At 37.9% G+C, this 18,218-nt stretch overlaps 1 protein-coding gene across 1 annotated transcript in view; it reads left to right on the top strand.

The window, feature by feature from the left end:
- ARIH1 (ariadne RBR E3 ubiquitin protein ligase 1) overlaps positions 1-16,582 on the top strand; it is a 118,847-nt gene extending 102,265 nt beyond the window's left edge. The window contains exons 10-14 of the mRNA XM_045070709.1: positions 26-156; positions 4,292-4,349; positions 10,233-10,493; positions 12,065-12,177; positions 13,189-16,582. Coding sequence (XP_044926644.1) covers positions 26-156; positions 4,292-4,349; positions 10,233-10,493; positions 12,065-12,177; positions 13,189-13,273 — 648 coding nt within the window. The 3' untranslated portion in view covers positions 13,274-16,582. The remainder of the gene's footprint in view (positions 1-25; positions 157-4,291; positions 4,350-10,232; positions 10,494-12,064; positions 12,178-13,188) is intronic.
- The last annotated feature ends 1,636 nt before the right edge of the window (positions 16,583-18,218 follow it).

Genomic DNA, 18,218 nt, shown 5'->3' with positions numbered 1-18,218 from the left:
CCAACTTTATAGTTTCTCTTCATAGGAATGTCCCAAATGCCACGTCACAATTGAGAAGGATGGCGGTTGTAATCACATGGTCTGTCGTAACCAGAACTGTAAAGCAGAGTTTTGCTGGGTGTGTCTTGGCCCTTGGGAACCACATGGATCTGCCTGGTAGGTTGGGGAAATGAAAGGGAGAAAGTGTTCACCTAAGTGTGTAATATATGCTGTGTATTAAAAGGTGTCTACTTCATGGAAGTCCCTATCTAACTTGGGAGCTAGATAAATGAATGAATATAGTGTGTGATCATTGTTAAAAGTATATGCACGATGTCCAGAGAGAGGGATAAATTAGGCATATTTCACAGAGCAGGTAACATTTAAGAAGAATTTTAAGAGGGATTAAGAGTTCGTTAGTTGAAGGTGGCAGGAAAAATGTTTAGGGCAAAAAGGAGCCTCATGAACAAAGGTAGAATGATGTGAAAGTGCATGGCTTATTTAGAGAAGAGTTGCATATGTCTGTCTAGGCAGTAGTTAAAATCTAAGAGATTATTGGCAAGACCCAACCTGCAGTTGTGTTTTATTTACCCTTGGGTGCCATTAGACAAAAATGTGTCCCAAATTTGAAAAATTGGAAAATTGCCCAGTGCAATCCAAACTTTTAGCCTTTCTTTGAAACATAGGAAAAAGCCTGCATTCCTGCTTGGCAACATTCGCCTGAAATTGATTAGTATCCCCTTACATGAGGTCTTTACTTTCTAGTTTGATTTATTTCCCAAGACTGAATCTTAAGGGCACTTGCATGTATCATGATGGCACTATATTTAGAAGATGCCATCATTTTTAGTAGAGATAATATATCTCCGTTCTGTACATATTTCCTAGCAGTTTGGGAAAATGCAAGTTAGGTTCGTGATGTCTTGAGTTTTGAGAAAAAGGGAGCCAGCACATCTCCTAGTAAAAACGAAAGTATTTCTGAGTGTTATTAATACACAAATGACCCATCTCACTAGTTTGTGTTACCTGCCCATTGGCACTTCGGTTTGTGGCCCCTCCTAAGTTGTGGGGCATAGGAAAAGAGTTAGAACGTAGACTGGCACTTAAAGTAGTTTGGACATTATCAGAAGGGTTTTAAGTGGGGAGTGACCTGATTATATCTGTAATTTAGGTGAGACAGCTCTGTATTATGTGCTTTACATACATTACCTCAGAGTTGTGGCTGCTTTGTAGAGAGTGAAATGCGAGGGGGAAATTGCAGGGGCAGGACAGAAGGAGACTCTCACCTTAAGACAATGGCAAGTCTTTACTTTTAGTTTCGTTGGAACTTTTATTAGTTTCATTAGAGGAATAGTGAGAGGGATTACTTGCCTGAAATTAATTCTGAATTAGGTAAAACTGATTGTTGTGTGGAGTAAAGAAAGTGATTTTGCCACTGTCAAGGCCAAGGAGAAGAGTATTGGGGGTTGTTAGCCTGGCAGACAGGTACTCTAGATTTTTAAGAAGCAAACTGGGGGATTAGACTATTCCCAGAAACTAAATTCACTCTAGTATATTTAAACCAATAAGCGTAATGAATGGAGAAGAAGAGTTACTAAAAGATACAAATTCTTGTTAAAGATACATTTTTTAATTTATTTGTCAGAACACAAGCAGGGGAAGGGGGGGCACACAGAGGCAGAAGCAAGCTCCTCGCTGAGCAAGGAACCCAATGGTGGTACTCGATCCCAGGACACTGAGATCATGACTTGAGCCAAAGGTAGATGGTTGACCAACTGAGCCACCCACGTGTCCCAAAGATATATTTGTTTGTATGTAAGGAAATCTCTGAACATAACTCAAATTTTAAAGAAGTTGTATTGAAAACTGAGCAAAGGGGCACCTGGGTGGCTCAGTCATTTAAGTGTCTGCCTTCAGCTCAGGTCATGATCCAGGGTCCTGGGATTGAGCCCCACGTTGGGCTCGCTGCTCAGTGGGAAGCCTGCTTCTCCCTTATGTGCTCCCTCTGCTTGTGCTCTCTCTGTCAAATGAATAAATAAAATCTTTAAAAAGAAAAGGAAAGAAAACTGAACAAAAAACAAATGATGGATACAGGAGAATGAAGAACGACCCTGCTTAGGGTTGTCAGTAATGTTTCCTGTGTCTTGCCTTTACTCATAGCTAACACTGCAAAATGAATCATGCTGTGGTTCCTTATTTAAATCAGAAAATGCCTCAGAATCCTCAAAATAGCATTCTGAGTAGCACTATCCATCATCTGAATTAGAAGTATAGGTGAATTCTCCTTGCTTTCCTGGCCTTCAGTTTCTTAATAATTTTGGCTGAGTTAAAGTCCAGAATGAGTTGAAGCTTATAAATATCTTAAAAATACTAAAGGAGAGTTTTTAAGGATATATTAGGTAGGAAGAACAGGTATTAATAGTTGACCAGTAGAAGGGAAGGAGAGCCAATCTTTGGGCTGAATTGAGTAAAGTAAATTTTGGTAAGAGAAAATTATAACCCAAGCTGGGGTAAAATTAATAAATCTCCTGACTCTAGTGAATTGTGGTCTGTTACTTTAAAAACTGAAAGATGAGATCAGTAAGCCGTTGTTAGTTATTTTACGGAGTAGTTAAGCAGAAAGCTACCAAAAACTGAAAGCAGACAAAATGGAATCCCAAATTTCCAAAATTTGTGATTGGTTCCACAAACTACGTATGAACCACATAACTTTACTCTAACTTGAAATCCCTGAATCAAATGGTACTATTAGGATGATGGATTAGGGAGTGTTTTGTAGACCTCAGCAGGTGTTTCAGTGTGAGCTGAGAAGTTTGTGGCCTGGGCTATGAATACACACAGGGATATTTGGGATTAATTGAAGGTCTATTTCTTGGAGTTACAGGTAGTGGATTTGAGTCTTCCTAATGAAATACTTCCAAGGTTTGCTGAAAGGTTTTGTCCTTATCTTTTTTATTCATGTAAACTGTGTACTGCTTTTCTGATCAGTTTTACTGATGACTTTCTTGCACTAATTAGAGAATCTTCCATACATTTTGGGGTAACATCATAGAAGGATAGTAAATCTAATATAGACCATTAAAATCCTGGAAAACTTGACAAGCTGAAGCAGTGAGTCCTATTTAACAAGATTTAAACTAAATTCAAAATTCTTCTTTTAGATCTAAAACGATTACTGGTAAAAAGATTCTGAAGACATGAGTACAGCATGTGAAAATATATATAGTCCATAATAAGGGGTGACCCTCAGTTGGGAGATAGACATGTTTAATGCTTAGCTCTGAATCCCTAGTTATATGACCTTAAGTATGTTATTTATTTTCTCAAAACTTAATTCTTTGCTCAATGAGGATAAGGAGGATAATAATGCACATTTCATAAGGTGGTTCAGGTAATTGAATGTGATAGTACATTTAGAGGCTTTAGTAGTAAATGGGTGATACGTAGTAAGCACTCAAGTATCAGCTACTCCCATGATGTAGACTCCCAGAAAAGCAGAGGTAGAGTTAATCAGAACAAGGGAATTGCCAGTCTTGTTCATCTCCACTCTGAGCTGCCCTCTGGGCACATTTCCCCTGGTTCTCATTTTGTGTGTCATTCAGTTCTCATCAGTTCTCAGTGACTCTTGTAAACTGTAATAGCATGTAAAGCATATAGCATAGGAACTGTTAAAGAGTAGTCCATCAGCTGTAGGTTCCCTTTGGTTTATATAGATAAGAAGGTAACTGGAAAAATTGGAAATATTTGACATAAATAACAGAAAGCGTAGGAAATAAGACTTCTTTCTTCAAAAACGGAGTTAGAAGTTCAAACTGCAGGGGCACCTGAGTGGCTCTGTCATTTAAGCATCTGCCTTCAACTCCGGTCATGATCTCTGGGTCTTGGGATTAACCCCTGTGGCAGGCTTCCTGCTCAGCAGGGAATCTGCTTCTTTCTCTCCCTCTACTGCTCCCCACCACTCGTTCTCTCTCTCTCTCTCTCTCCCTCAAATTAATAAATAAAATCTTAAAAAAAAAAAAGACTCAAACTGCAGTCAGGAATGGAAGTTCTAGAATGACAGTGTTTTCTAATGATTTCAAGTGAGCTGATTTGGAATGAACTACTTCAGGAGGTGGGGAATCCAATACTTTGAATTCCTTTCAGTCCTGTAATTCTGTTATAGTGGTAGAACCCTGGGCATTTTAAACACCTCAGTTTGCCTGTATAAAGAAGAATATTGCTTCTAGATATTTCTGAATCCAGGCTAAAATTCTGTGGTTTGTTCCTTTTTCATTGATTTTGGCCTTACAGAATCTTCTTAATTTACTTTAAGGTACAACTGTAACCGCTATAATGAGGATGACGCAAAGGCAGCAAGAGATGCACAGGAGGTAAGTACCTTTATTTTCAGGCGATAGTTGAACAAGAATGCGCTTCGGTGTTTATTAGGGGACAATTCAATTCTGAAAGAGTTATGGAAAGGCACTCCAGTAAATACTGGGTATCTGTGTGTTTAGAAAAGGAATCTTACCCAAGATGTCTACCAGTAGCACTCCTGTTTATAGGTTTGCTTGCTTGCTTTTAATTAATCTAGTCATGTAGCACAGTTCTGGATTTTAGTAGTTTTGAAGACAAGATTTTCTCACTACAGCAAGGAGTCTAGAGAACAATACTTCTTAAATAGTTTTGCTGCTGTTGATAATGCATTCTTTCTTCTTTTTTTTTTGAAACCTCATTATTCATCAACAAGTGGTAAGGATTATAGATGAGCTGATTTAGAATGGACTACCTCAGGAAGGGAGAGTTCCCTATTACTGGTTAGGATATAACTCACTGTTGTAGAAGGATTCAAACACTAGGTGTGAATTACCCTCCTCAACACTTTGAGTTCCTTTCAGCCTGGTAATTCTGTCCTAATTGCAGAGTCTTGGAATTTAGTTATTTATTACATTCATCTATTCCATATTGAAATTCCCTAGGTGTCCCAAAAATATTCTTTTCAAATGGTTTTCCTTACTAGGATGTCATTCAAAACATCTGTTGCTTATTTTTTGACTTTTTAAATGTTCTTGGGGTGCCTGAGTGGGTCACTTGTTAAGCATCTGCCTTCAGCTCAGATTATGATCCCAGAGTCCTGGGATCAAATCGCACATTGAGCTCCCTGCTTAGAAGGAAACCTGCTTCTCCCTCTCCCCCTACCCCTGCTTGTGTTCCCTCTCTCGCTGTCTCTCTCTCTCAAATAAATAAATAAAATCTTTAAAAAAAATTAAATGTTCTTTTAAAATTTCTTTCTAATTGAAAATACCATAAGTACAAAAGGATATATATAGTCTCATCTATCATATTGTTAGAAGTGAGAGTTCTGTGTCACTTTTTTAAAAAGCTATACAAAATGATGAATGGTGTTGCACAGATTCTCGAAAATATCTGTGATCCTTTTTTTTTTTTTTTTTAAAGATTTTATTTATTTATTTGACAGGGAGAGATCACAAGTAGGCAGAGAGGCAGGCAGAGAGAGAGAGAGGAGGAAGCAGGCTCCCCGAGGAGCAGAAAACCCGATGCAGGGCTCGATTCCAGGACCCCGGGATCATGACCTGAGCCACCCAGGTGCCCCATCTGTGGAAAAAAAATGCCCACAAATTCCAATGTTAGTTTAAGTTATATTCACTATGATACTACTTTAATGTTTCAACATAAAACCAACTGTAGACTCTTAATGCTCTTTTACAACTATATAGCCAAACCAAGAAAACTGCAAAACCTATGAGACTCCAGTTAAAATTAATTTGACAAGTAAATTGTTGAAGTTAAGTTACTATTGATAAACTGTTGGATGGCCCAAGTTTTTTGTTTTCTTTTTCTTTTAAGATTTTACTTATTTTATTTGTCTCGAGAGAGGGAGAGCACAAACAGGGGGAGCAGCAGGTAGAAGGAGAAGCAGGCTCCCCGCTGAGCAGGGAGCCTCATGTGGGATTCGATCCCAGGACCCTGGGATCATGACCTGAGTGGAAGGCAGATGCTTAACAGACTGAGCCACCCAGGCATCCCGGCCCAAGTTTTTTTAAATTGAATGTTACTATTCTACTAAGTGCCATGTGGCAACTTGTTTTCCCACCAACTTTCTAGATCTCAGTTACTGCAAATCTTTATTGCTATAGTGCATCTGATTTGGTTTGATCAGAGTTTATCATTGATGTATTCTCTGTCACTTGTTTTCCTTATTAGCTTAGTGCAGTTAAAGATAATATTGCTGGGGCACCTGGGTGGCTCAGTGGGTTTAGCCTCTGCCTTTGGCTCAGGTCATGATCTCAGGGTCCTGAGATCAAGCCCCACATCGGGCTCTCTGCTCAGCAGGGAGCCTGCTTCCCCTCGCCTGCCACCCCACCTGCTGCTCTGCCTTCTTGTGATCTCTCTCTCTCTCTCTCTCTCTGTTAAATAAATAAATCTTTAAAAAAAAAAAAAGTTAATGTTGCTTAATGCCAGTTTTAGCCATTTCACAAATGTAAGACCTGAAATAAAACTTGGGTTCTTAACTATAAATTTATTGAAATGATCCTAGAGTGTTTGTGTTTTCTTTAGGTTGTCATCAGATTTTAAAATACTTCTAAATCCCATGGTTTCTTTAGACCAAATCATTTATCTCCCCTGCTCCACTCCCATTGAGTATGCTTTAACTCCCAATTTGAGATGCATCATGCTATGTAGTTTTAATATAAAAGCTCTATATGAGAGTCATGCTTTTCCAACCTCCCATTTGGACTTGATTCTACTTTTGTATTTTTTTATTTAGCTCAGTTTGTCATTGCATTTCTTTCTGTTGTTGTTTGATTTAATCTTAGCCTTTCTCTCTTATGGCTTGCTCCTGTTTTAAGCAGTCACGATTGTGTTAAATCCTGTTGAAGAAACCATAAATTTCTCTAAAGTTTATTCTAATTCTGATAATAGTTATCCTATAGAAAATAGTCTACAGAAAAATGTTCTTTTTTTCTTAAGCTGCATTATATTTTTCTTAATTACTGTGGTATAGCTTTTAGTTTTTCCTTCTGAATGAAGTGTAATCTTGCTAGAGCTAGCCAGATATGGTATTCACCAGTAGAGAAAATATATGAGTTATCCTTGGTCTGATTTGGGTGCTGGTAGACTCTTTCTGAGATCTACAGGGAGGGTGGATTATATTGTGCATAGCTTCTAAACCAGTTTCTAACATGTAGATTCTAGGCCCTACAACACATTATTTTTCTATTTTGCATCTTTTGGACTAAACTAGAATCTTCTGATCCTGTGGGTGTACAGAGAGAGATTTTATGAGTGGCTTTATTTACTTATTTAGTGGGAGCTGTTCCTCTCAGAATGGAGCACACCATTGCATGCTCATCGGGCCTCTTTCCTCACCTTACCTACTCTGGTAACCTGGAATAGCATTCACTGGGCGTTGTAGTACAAGAAGGTTGATACACAGTCCAGAAAGTACAAGAAGGTTGATACACAGTCCAGAAAGAATGGAGATGGATAGTTGAGTACTTTGGAAAGGTGTATACCTGTTTTGTAGAAAGTTGTTGACTTAACGTATGTGCCATGGTGCTATTCATGGTGGACATTTGGATTTTATTTTCTAGACCAGGAGAGTCAGTATATTTTTTCTGTAAAGGGCCAGTGGTAAATATTTTTAGCTTTACAGACTATACAACAATGTAAATCTTTGTTGTATCTTTCCAAATCTTTATAACAATTCAACTCTGCCTCTGATTTTGAAATGCTAAATCAGCCATAGACCAAGATGAGTAGGCATGACAAGAGTTATGGACAGAAGTTGAACAAAGTTTCAAGTTAACTTTATTTACAAAACCAGGCAGCAGCTGGATTTTGGCTCATAGGCCAAAGTTTGCTCATCTCTGTTCTAAGCTCTAAGCAGTCAGGTTTGTTCTTTCGGGTTTTCTTCCAAAGTATTTTCAGGTCATCACTCAGTGCATTTCTCAGTCCAGGTTCTAGCATTTGATTTAAAAGTTGGTCTTAGGGACACCTGGGTGTCTCAGTTGGTTGGACGACTGCCTTCAGCTCAGGTCATGATCCCGGAGTCCCGGGATCGAGTCCCACATCAGGCTCCCAGCATCATGGGGAGTCTGCTTCGCTCTCTGACCTTCTCACTCATGCTCTCTCTCACTGTCTCTCTCTCAAATAAATAAATAAAATCTTAAAAAAAAAAGTTGGTCTTATTTGCAATGGTAGAATGGGTTCATGTTGAATTTTAGAGGTATTTTAGTGAGAAGCTTTTAGGATTACTGAATCATTAAATCAATTACTAAATCAAGTCCACTAACATCATATATTTTAATTTGGTAGTTTGGTTTTTTTCCATTTAATCTTGGAAATTTGACAGACTTGAGAATATTAATGCTTTGGGGGGAGATAAAATGCCAAGCAGATTATTTTCTACATATTAGATTTTAGACATAATTGGCATTAATTTTTCGATTAACACATACTTAATAACATTAATATTGCAATTTTCCAGTGTATAAGCATTGATTTGATACTTCTCTGATTCCTGAGTAGTAATAATAGGCTTTTTTAGATGTTTCAGTGTTGCATGATACTGGATCATGTGATTGGCTAATTATGTGGTTCATAGTATTTCTAAATAGGAACCCAACCATAGGGCCTGGTAGCTCTGTGCTATTTGTAGTCTCTGAGGCATAAGGAGAGGAAAAGGAAATGACAGTAAAAAGAAATACACAGGGGCACCTGGGTGGCTCAGTTGCTTAAGCGTCTGCCTTCTCAGGTCATGACCCCATAGTCCTGGGATCAAGTCCCTCATCAAGCTTCTGGTTCAGCAGGAAGTCTACTTCTCCCTCTTTCCCTTATCCTGCTCAAATAAATAAAATCTTTAAAAAAAAAAAAAAAAAAGGAAATACATATGTGTGGTAAGAAACCCTTTCATAGTGGTTGCGTTTAACAAACATTTATTAATTTCTGCATATTAGGCACTATAGATAACAATATTACTTTGCTTTTTTTTTTTTAATAATATTACTTTTTTAAAAAGTCTGTCTCTAGGGGCGCCTGGGTGGCTCAGTGGGTTAAGCCGCTGCCTTCGGCTCGGGTCATGATCTCAGGGTCCTGGGATCGAGTCCCATATCGGGTTCTCTGCTCAGCAGGAGCCTGCTTCCCTCTCTCTCTCTCTCTGCCTGCCTCTCTGCCTCCTTGTGATCTCTGCCTGTCAAATAAATAAATAAATAAAATCTTTTAAAAAAAAAAAAAGTCTGTCTCTATAGACTTACAGTATACTGTGAGAGACCACAGTGAATTCTTTTTGCAGTCTGATATTATAATCTAGACTAGATATCATATTGTTTCTTTGGTAATACTTCATGTATCATTAAATATACTTTTAAAGTATATTTTCCTTACTCTTTTACTATGACTTTTACTATAACTGCAATACCATTTTTATCTTTGTATCTATATGTTCTTAAAGCAATACTTTGTTAATATCCTTAACTATCCAATGTTCATGTGTCTCCATTTATCTCATAAATTTTCTTTTATAGTTGGTTCAAATCAGGATCTACACAGGCCCACAAATTGGATTTGATTGGTATCTTTGAGTATTCTCTAATCTATAGGTCTACTGTTCCTTTTTTTACCCCCTCCATGTTGCTATTAATTTGTTGAGGAGACTAAGTCATTCCTTTAAATTTTTCACATTCTGGATTTTGCTGATTATAACTCCTGGTATCATTTAGTAGGTTCTTTTATCTCTGTATTTCCTGAAACCAGTGGCTAATTCTAGATACTCAAATTCAAACTCAGTTGGGGAGTCAGAGGGACACCTATCTGTTGATACTGTAGACTTACTTTGGTATTATATGAGGAGTTAGATGATGTCTGGCTGCCTATTGTTTTCTACTTTAAAATATTGATGCTTCTTAACTTGTTTGCTTATTGCATACTGCAGAACAGTGCTATCCTATAGAACTTTCTATAATGGAAATGTTCTTTATGGCCACTGACCACAAGTGGCTATTGAGCACTGGGAAACTGAATTTTTTATTTTAGTTTAAATAGCCACAGGTTGCCAGTGCTGCCATATTGGGAAAGAACAGGTGTAGGATATTCATAGAAGTATTAAAGAACAAAAGGTGGCAAGAGATACCTGTTTATTCCTGATTTTACCCTAAATTCCTATATTGTTTCACCTGTAAATATATCAGCTTTTGTGTGTATTTGATATATTTGTTATAATTACATGTCCATAATTTTTCTTAATGGGACAGCGATCTAGGGCAGCCCTGCAGAGGTACCTGTTCTACTGTAATCGCTATATGAACCACATGCAGAGTCTACGCTTTGAGCACAAACTCTATGCTCAGGTGAAGCAGAAAATGGAGGAGATGCAACAGCACAACATGTCCTGGATTGAGGTGCAATTCCTGAAGAAAGCAGTTGATGTCCTCTGCCAGTGTCGTGCCACACTCATGTACACTTATGTCTTCGCTTTCTACCTCAAAAAGAATAACCAGTCCATTATCTTTGAGGTAGGAATAGTTACTGGGTAGGGGGGGAGGAATCCCTGTGTCATAGGACTACTTGGACTTTCATAGATAAGATATATATGAGTTTTAAAGATTTCTATTTGCTCAGAATTTAGATTTCTTGTCCTAAACTGCATTCAGATTGATGTGGTTTAACCAGCTAGTGATTAAGTGTGCAGGCTCTGGAGTCAGCCCTGAATTTAAAACTGGACTTCAGCACTTTTTCTCTCTGTTGACTTGGAGCAAATTACTTAATGTCACCTAAATCTCATTTTATTTATTTATTTTTTTAAGATTTTATTTATTTATTTGACAGAGAGAGATCACAAGTAGACAGAGGCAGGCAGAGAGAGAGAGGGGAAGCAGGCTCCCCACTGAGCAGAAAGCCGGTTGTGGGGCTCCATCCCAGGACCCTGGGATCATGACCTGAGCTGAAGGCAGAGGCTTTAACCCACTGAGCCACCCAGGCGCCCCCCTAAATCTCATTTTAAAATGGAAATAAATACTTCTCAAGGATGTTAACAAGGTTTAAGTGAGACAATACACATATATTGCTTATATAGCACCTGGCAAATTATAAGTTCTCAGTAAAAGTCTTTATTCAGGCAAAACTAATACCTGGTATTAGAAGTTAATATGGTGGTCACCTTTGGTGGAAAAGTAGTGACTACTAACAGGGGCTTTTAGGAGTAAAGGTTTTTCAACTAGAGGCGCTCATTTAAAAATTGATCCAAAGGGGCACCTGGGTGGCTCAGTCGGTTAAGCATGTGACTTTGGCTCAGATCATGATCCCAGGGTTCTGGGATCGAACCCTGCATCGGGCTCTCTGCTCAGTGGGGAGCCTGCTTCCCCCCCACCCCTGCCTGCCTCTCTGCCTACTTGTGATCTCTGTCTGTCAAATAAATAAAATCTTAAGAAAAAGAAAAGGAAAAAGTATAGGATGGGAAATATAGTCATTAAGATGGTATTGACATTTTTTGGTGACAGATGGTTCTTGTGATGAGCATTAAGTAAAGAATTGTTGAGTCACTATATTGTACACCTGAAACTAACATAAACTGCATGTTAAAAATTGATGCATAAGACACTTATAGGTGACTAGACAATAATCCTGACCAGCAGATGGGATTTAAATGGGTAAATGTACAGAACTAGCCATAGTAGTAAAGGGTAACAATTTTAATCTTCCGTGCATTATTCTAGGTACAGCCAGCTGTAACCAGGAATGGGTTTATATTTTTCCCTCAAGTTTCCCCTCTTTTTTGAGATTTAGCAGATAGCAGTTTGCAGAGCTGGAATATTCCAAAAGACTTTTCCTAATCCTTTTCAGGACTTTTTCTCGATATTCTTCCAGTGGTAATGGGTAGATCTTTCTAAAAATATAAAAAATTATCCTGAAAAAAGGAGAACAAGTTGTTAGAGGTGAAAGTTACAAAGAGTTTCCAGGTGCAGAAATCACCTGTGAAAAGTCAGTGTTGAGAATAGTCTGTAGGCAAAGCAGCAGCCAGGATGGTATATCTTTTAGCTTTCATCTAAGCCCTACTTTACTATGTATTCTTCCTCCTCTCTTGCAGAATAACCAAGCAGATCTAGAGAACGCCACAGAGGTGCTTTCGGGCTACCTCGAACGAGATATTTCCCAAGATTCTCTACAGGATATAAAGCAGAAAGTACAAGATAAGTACAGGTGGGATTTCTTTACCAGTTGTTGAGTGGAAGTTCCTGGCCCTGTGCATTAGTGACCAAATTAGATGATAGTGGAACTTGGATTTAGCATATTCAGTAACTGTGTTGCTGCCATGTTTCCCACAGATTGCTTCTGTCGTTTAGGCAACAAATAGCAGATAGTAGTGCTTGTCAAGCATTTATCCCACTGGCTAGTTCTGCTTCTTCCATTCAGCTTTCTCTACTTAGTTGCCACATTGTGAGGAAGAAAGAACCTAAGAAAGGGCAAATGGTTATTAGGAGGAAGGTTGAGATTAGGATGTTGGCTCTGTCTAGTCTGGGGATTCTGGGAATCATGGCTGTCGACACGTGAGCTAACCAAGCTCTTTTACAGTGTTTCTTAGATTTGTTTTTCCTAAGGAGAGGATTACTTTGTCTTAGGGTTAGAAGATACTTCCAGATCTGCTGCCTCTTAAGCTAATAAAGTTGCAAAATATTTGCTTTCTCAATATGGAGCTATTTCTGCCAAAGTTGTTTCCTGGCAGATATTAATATCTTTTTCATAGTGGTAGAAACCTTTGGGCATTTGGAAGACTTGGAGATTCAGTCCCAAGTAATATTTTCACTTCCCTTAGTCAACTATAGCTATTACATTGTGTTTATAGTCACTTTCACAGCAAAGATTTTATAGCAGTGAATCAGTAACCCTGTACTTCTTTCTGAAACTTTACTTATCTGTAGAATGACAGAATTGAATCAAATGCTTTCTAAGGGCCTTAGGTATTTCTAACATTTAATTACTCTTAAATTAATTCTCAAAACCGGGAATCACAGCTTTTGAAGAATACCTTTTTAAAATTAGAAAACGGTTTGTTGTGTACATCTAGACCTGAAGATGCGCCTATTAAAAAAAACAAGTGCTTGTTCCAAGTCTGGTTAAACTGTAGGAGTGCCTTTAAAAAATAAGTTAATGCCTCTTTTTTTATTATTGGAGGCTGACAAGTGTTTTTTTTTTCTTCTTCTTTGATTGCAGATACTGTGAGAGTCGACGAAGGGTTTTGTTACAGCATGTGCATGAAGGCTATGAAAAAGATCTGTGGGAGTACATTGAGGACTGAGAATGGCCCTGCATAAAATGAACTCTGAAAACTTTACCATCTAGAGTGCTCATGCAATTAAAACAAAACAAAACAAACACAAACAAGGAGGCACTAAGCCTGTTCTGACACCTCTGGTCTGTAGTACCAGAATTCTGTTTTGTTAACGGAAAGTTTAAGTAAATTATATTGTAATAAAAAAAAAAAGGTAGATAAACCATTGTACAACAGTATTCTAGGCCGCCAAAAAAGTGTGACAGACACACTAAAAGCCCTCCAACTTTAACTTGTAACGTAGCTTCATTCTCAAAGCTGACTCCTTTTTTTTTTTCTTTTTCCGAGTATAGTACAGTTAAAATTTAAAACAGCTCCTTGACACTGCTTTTCATGTCCAAACCAGCCATTTTGTTGTACTTTGGTAAAGGCCCTCCTCCCCTTCCTCCCTACACATACAGATACACCTACACACACAGACTGACTCTCTTTCTCTCATACCCCAAGGTCATGAGTGAATTAGTGAATTAGTTCCTTGTAAAGAAAATTCTTGGGGCTGGGACGGGGGTAGGCAGCAAGCGGAATTAAACAAAAAAACAAAAAAACTTTGTATATGACTTTTAAAACAAGAAGACAACACAGTATTTTTCAAAATTGTATATAGCGCATATGCATGGACAAAGCAAGCGTGGCACGTGTTTGCATAATGTTTAATTACAAAAAAATATTTATTCTTTAAAAATCTTCAAGATTATGTCTATTTGCTGTGCATTTTCTTTCAGTTTGCTTTATCTTTCCAGGGTTGAGGGTTGGGATAAAGGTGTGTTGGTTTAGCACCTCTGGAAGACCTTACTAGAGCTCTTTGATTTTCCTTTCCTGAGATTACTTTGCCCTTTCTCGTTCTAATATGTCCGTTGCTGGCCATGGGCCTCATGCCTTGAATTCCAGCTCTTGATCAGGGACAGGGAGGTCAAGCTCTGACTAAATGCCATGGCCTGAATAAAGGCTACAACAGGGAGCTTTTTGCTGTCGTTAAGAATGACCCAGTCCCCAACCTCCTCCCCGCTCCATGGCCTCATTCATCTACCTAATAAACCCTTTGTGTGCCTGTGTCATGCACACAGCTGAAGGCTTCCTATGCTCCCTATCACATCCAGAGGAAACATTTCACTTTTTTCCTTTTTTTTTTTTTTCTTCCTTAATTGCTGCTTTTGAGCCTTTTAAGATTTTAGTTATGGCTCTTCTCTCACCCCTTCTTTACATTAGGGTGTCAAATAGAATGTTTTTGCTTTAAATATAAATATAAATAAATAGCCATTCACTTAGTTTCAGATTGTGAATTTAAAATGGCAGATACTGAAATTGCTTGTGTGTGTTGCTGTGGGTTCAGTTTGAAGGCAAACACCCCTAGAACATAATATACCCATTTAGTGCATTTAAATAGAAATCACTGAGTTTGCTTCTTTTCTATTGTCAGCAGATAGGAAAATTAATAATGCATTTTAGCTGTGATGTCCATTTTTATGAAATTTCTACTAAGAGCTATGTTAAAAGTAAAGGATGGTGGTGGTTTTATTAACTGTATACCTGTTTAGGCCATTCCGGCTGTGGTATTTTTCAACAGGTCAGCATCCCTAAATCTGTCAGTTTTATACAGGAGTGCAGAGTGAACTAGGCAACTAGATCAAGAGGTCTTAATATTAAATACCAGTTTTCATGACCTCTTTGTCTTCCTCTAAATGACTTGCGCCTAGGGAGTGTTTACCATTTGTGAGGCAGCTTTGTCTGCTCTTGCACTGTACATCTTATTACTCCATTGGGAAGTAGGTTCACTTTCCTCTGGCCTTTTGCCTAAGTTAGGCTTTGCTGAATCAACCCTACTTTTCCTTTTAGAAAAAGGTTGTTACATGAGATGTACTTGCAACTGTTCTTTTCCCATCAAAAATCAGTGAATGTTTGCTGAGTATATTATGCTGCTTCCTTAAACCACTTGTCGCTTTAGGATCAACTTCACCCATACCTTTTACCCTCTCCTTCCTTTGCCACCTCAGGTGCAAATCTGAACTCAGTGTCTGCTTCTTCCATAGTCTCTTCTCTCCTCTCCCCCATCATTCATTTGACTTTATTTTAAATGACTGCATCAATCTTAAAAGACATTTTTCAAAACTAAGGAGATTTTCTTTTTTTTTTTAACAGAAAGCTTGAACGAGTTCCTTTCCTGGTAACTTTGAAAAGAAGCCAGAGTTGTTATCTAGATATATGTGGCTCCCTTAAAATGTTTTGTGTATGTGCGGTGTTTTTAAAAAATCTTATTAACTGCAGTATCTAGGTTTCAGTGTCATAAATCCTCTCTACATGCTCGTCTTGCAACAAGTATCCAAAAACAGTGTGTGTACTTCATAATATCAGCCCCACCCATGGAGGAAGAGTGCTTTTTAGAGATGCTTTTTAGTTTCAGTGTTGGCATATTACCTAAGGGTATTGCAGTTGTGGGTGCATTCCCTGATTTGTATGGATCAAGGTGAACTGGCCTTTTCTGAACTTTCAAGCTTCTAACAGCTATCTCCATATTTGACAGAATTCCCTGAGTTTATTACTTTCATTGTTAGTAGCTTCAGTGACCCCAGCTGGGATAGGCAAGCCATATTGTATGACAGCTTCCCTATTTCACCTACCTAAGTCTTTTTGTCAGAGGGCTCTGTTCACGGTAAGCACCAGGGTCTCCTTGTCTTCTTGAGGGCAGTTACCTTGTCTTGAAAGTGCATGCTTCATTTGAACAATTCATTGAGCAGTAGATGGACTTTAAATGACTTTCAATAAAATTTTGATCCAAAGCTCAGGATACACACAGTGGTAAAATTGAGTAGCATATAATATCATCAAACTCTAAATTGTGTAATTTGCTGCGACCCAGATTGTATGTGTTTTATGTGTGTTTAAATAAATATATTAAATACACATGTGTATACATACACACATATATAACAGATCCAAGACTGACTGACTTGATTTGAAATGGTTGAATCTGCAGTGTAAAATGTGGTTCAGCCATGATTAGGAACTGAAATTTAGTACAAGAGAGAAAAGGACTTGATGTAACAAAATCTTTTAGCTACAAATCCCGGTATAGAGCACTTGGGGGATGGGAGGGGGCGGGTTGGTGAGACAATCAGATCGGTAAATTGATTAAATGCTCCTAACCCTGTAATTTTGTGCATAGAGCACCCTGTGCTATGGAAATAACTGTTCTTAGATTTTCATTGTAACTGGACTGTTCAGGTTGCCCAGAGGGAAAGAACATTCCTAATTCTAATAAAATAAACTTTTATTTTGTTATTCCATTAGTTACTTATGTTTATTTTTATAGTTAAAAAAAAGATATATTGGTGGCCCAAGTCACCTGTATTATTACGTGCCTTATTCACTGTTCCTACTTAATATAAAATGACAAGATTTGTTTCCGTTTCTTTGCAGGGAACTGTGAATGAGACCATCCCCAACAATTAACTTGGTTAATGAAACTTTCAGAGCATTTTCTGAAAGCTTTCCAATTTCTGTATTGAACATTGAATTTAAATTGCTCTTTGTGTTGTTACAGTGATATTAGATGCTCAGATTTTTTGTCCCATTTTTTAAACGTAAAATATTTTAAGTCATTTAAACTCCCTTACATTGCTTCCATTTAGCTCACTCTTAAAAGCTACTGGAATGTCTCCTGTAGGGGTGGAGGGAGAGTTTTTTCTTAGAGAAGGTCCCCCTAAGTCGGAGATCTCCATCATTGATATTCTAGCCAAATCCAGATTTTAAGACAATTTAATTTGGTTTTATTTGGATCTATACTTATGAGAGTTCATGTATCACTTTTATCTGCAAAGCACTTTACCTTCTGTTACTGTCTACGGAGGTGTAGAAATTGCTCTGTTTTACAAAAGAAGAAAATAAGGCTCAATGAGGTTAAGTAACTTGCCCAAGATTTCAGTTTCTTCTATCTGCGACTCATCAAGGTTGTACTACCTCTTTGTATATTAATTTGGTCTCAGAATGACCTAGCATTCAGTACCAGGAAAAGTAGCTCTTAACTACAGCATTGTGCTTTTAAACCACATAAGAGATTATATAAATGCCTGCCTGTCACTGCTACTGTTCGAGGAATGTTAAGTACTGTCTCTGATCTTTGATTTGTTGCAGTTTCAACTAATGTGGCTCTGTGTTTTGCCCAATTAAATGAAACCAGCCATGAAAGAATAGCTATTGCCACCTTGCTGATTAGGACTGTCCTCATGGGAAGACCATCATTTGTGATAGTTGAGAGTAAAGGGTTCAGCATTCTTTGATTTGATACAGTGGCAAAGCAATTTGCAGTTAATTGGTCTAGTTATTTGTTCAAGTGAGTTTTTAATATAAAGAATTTTGGATAGCCTGTTGGAACTTGTTACAGAATTTGTTTTATAAGTGATAACCGAAAATGTACAAAACAGCTGAAATTTGCTTGTTCTCAGCATTTCTTGGAAATGGATGGCATATGACTCCTTCAGGAACAGGAAAAGGTGTTCCCTCAGATTTTGGCCCCTCAGATTTTGTCAGGTTTGTTTGGGGATAAAGTTGATGTATTTCTGGTTCATTTTGAGTATTTTGCTTCTTAATCTCCCAAGATGAAATTGCTAATTTGGAAATGCTGAACTGGAAATAAATAGTGCCTATTGTAGGAGTAAACAGACAACTTCTGAGTTTTAATTTGTTGCTTATTGTGAAATTAAATCATTTTTTAAGGCGACTGTTAGCCTTTCTCTAGGCAGTAGCAGGTTGGGAAAAATGAGAATTTGTTTGAAATGCAGTTTTCAGACTAAATCTGAAACTACAGATATGCTTCTTTAGGGCCATTTACAGAGTAGGAGTCAATTAGCATATAGATCAATCACACACATTGATATGTAGCAGCTCTGGCAGCACCAAAAGCACAACTTTATTACAG

The sequence above is a fragment of the Mustela putorius genome, unplaced genomic scaffold (assembly GCF_011764305.1).
Source record: "Mustela putorius furo isolate JIRA1106 unplaced genomic scaffold, ASM1176430v1.1 tig00003972_pilon_pilon_pilon, whole genome shotgun sequence".
NCBI lineage: Eukaryota > Metazoa > Chordata > Mammalia > Carnivora > Mustelidae > Mustela > Mustela putorius.
Note: the sequence above shows the minus strand (reverse complement) of the source record. Positions and strands in the feature narration are given on the sequence as shown.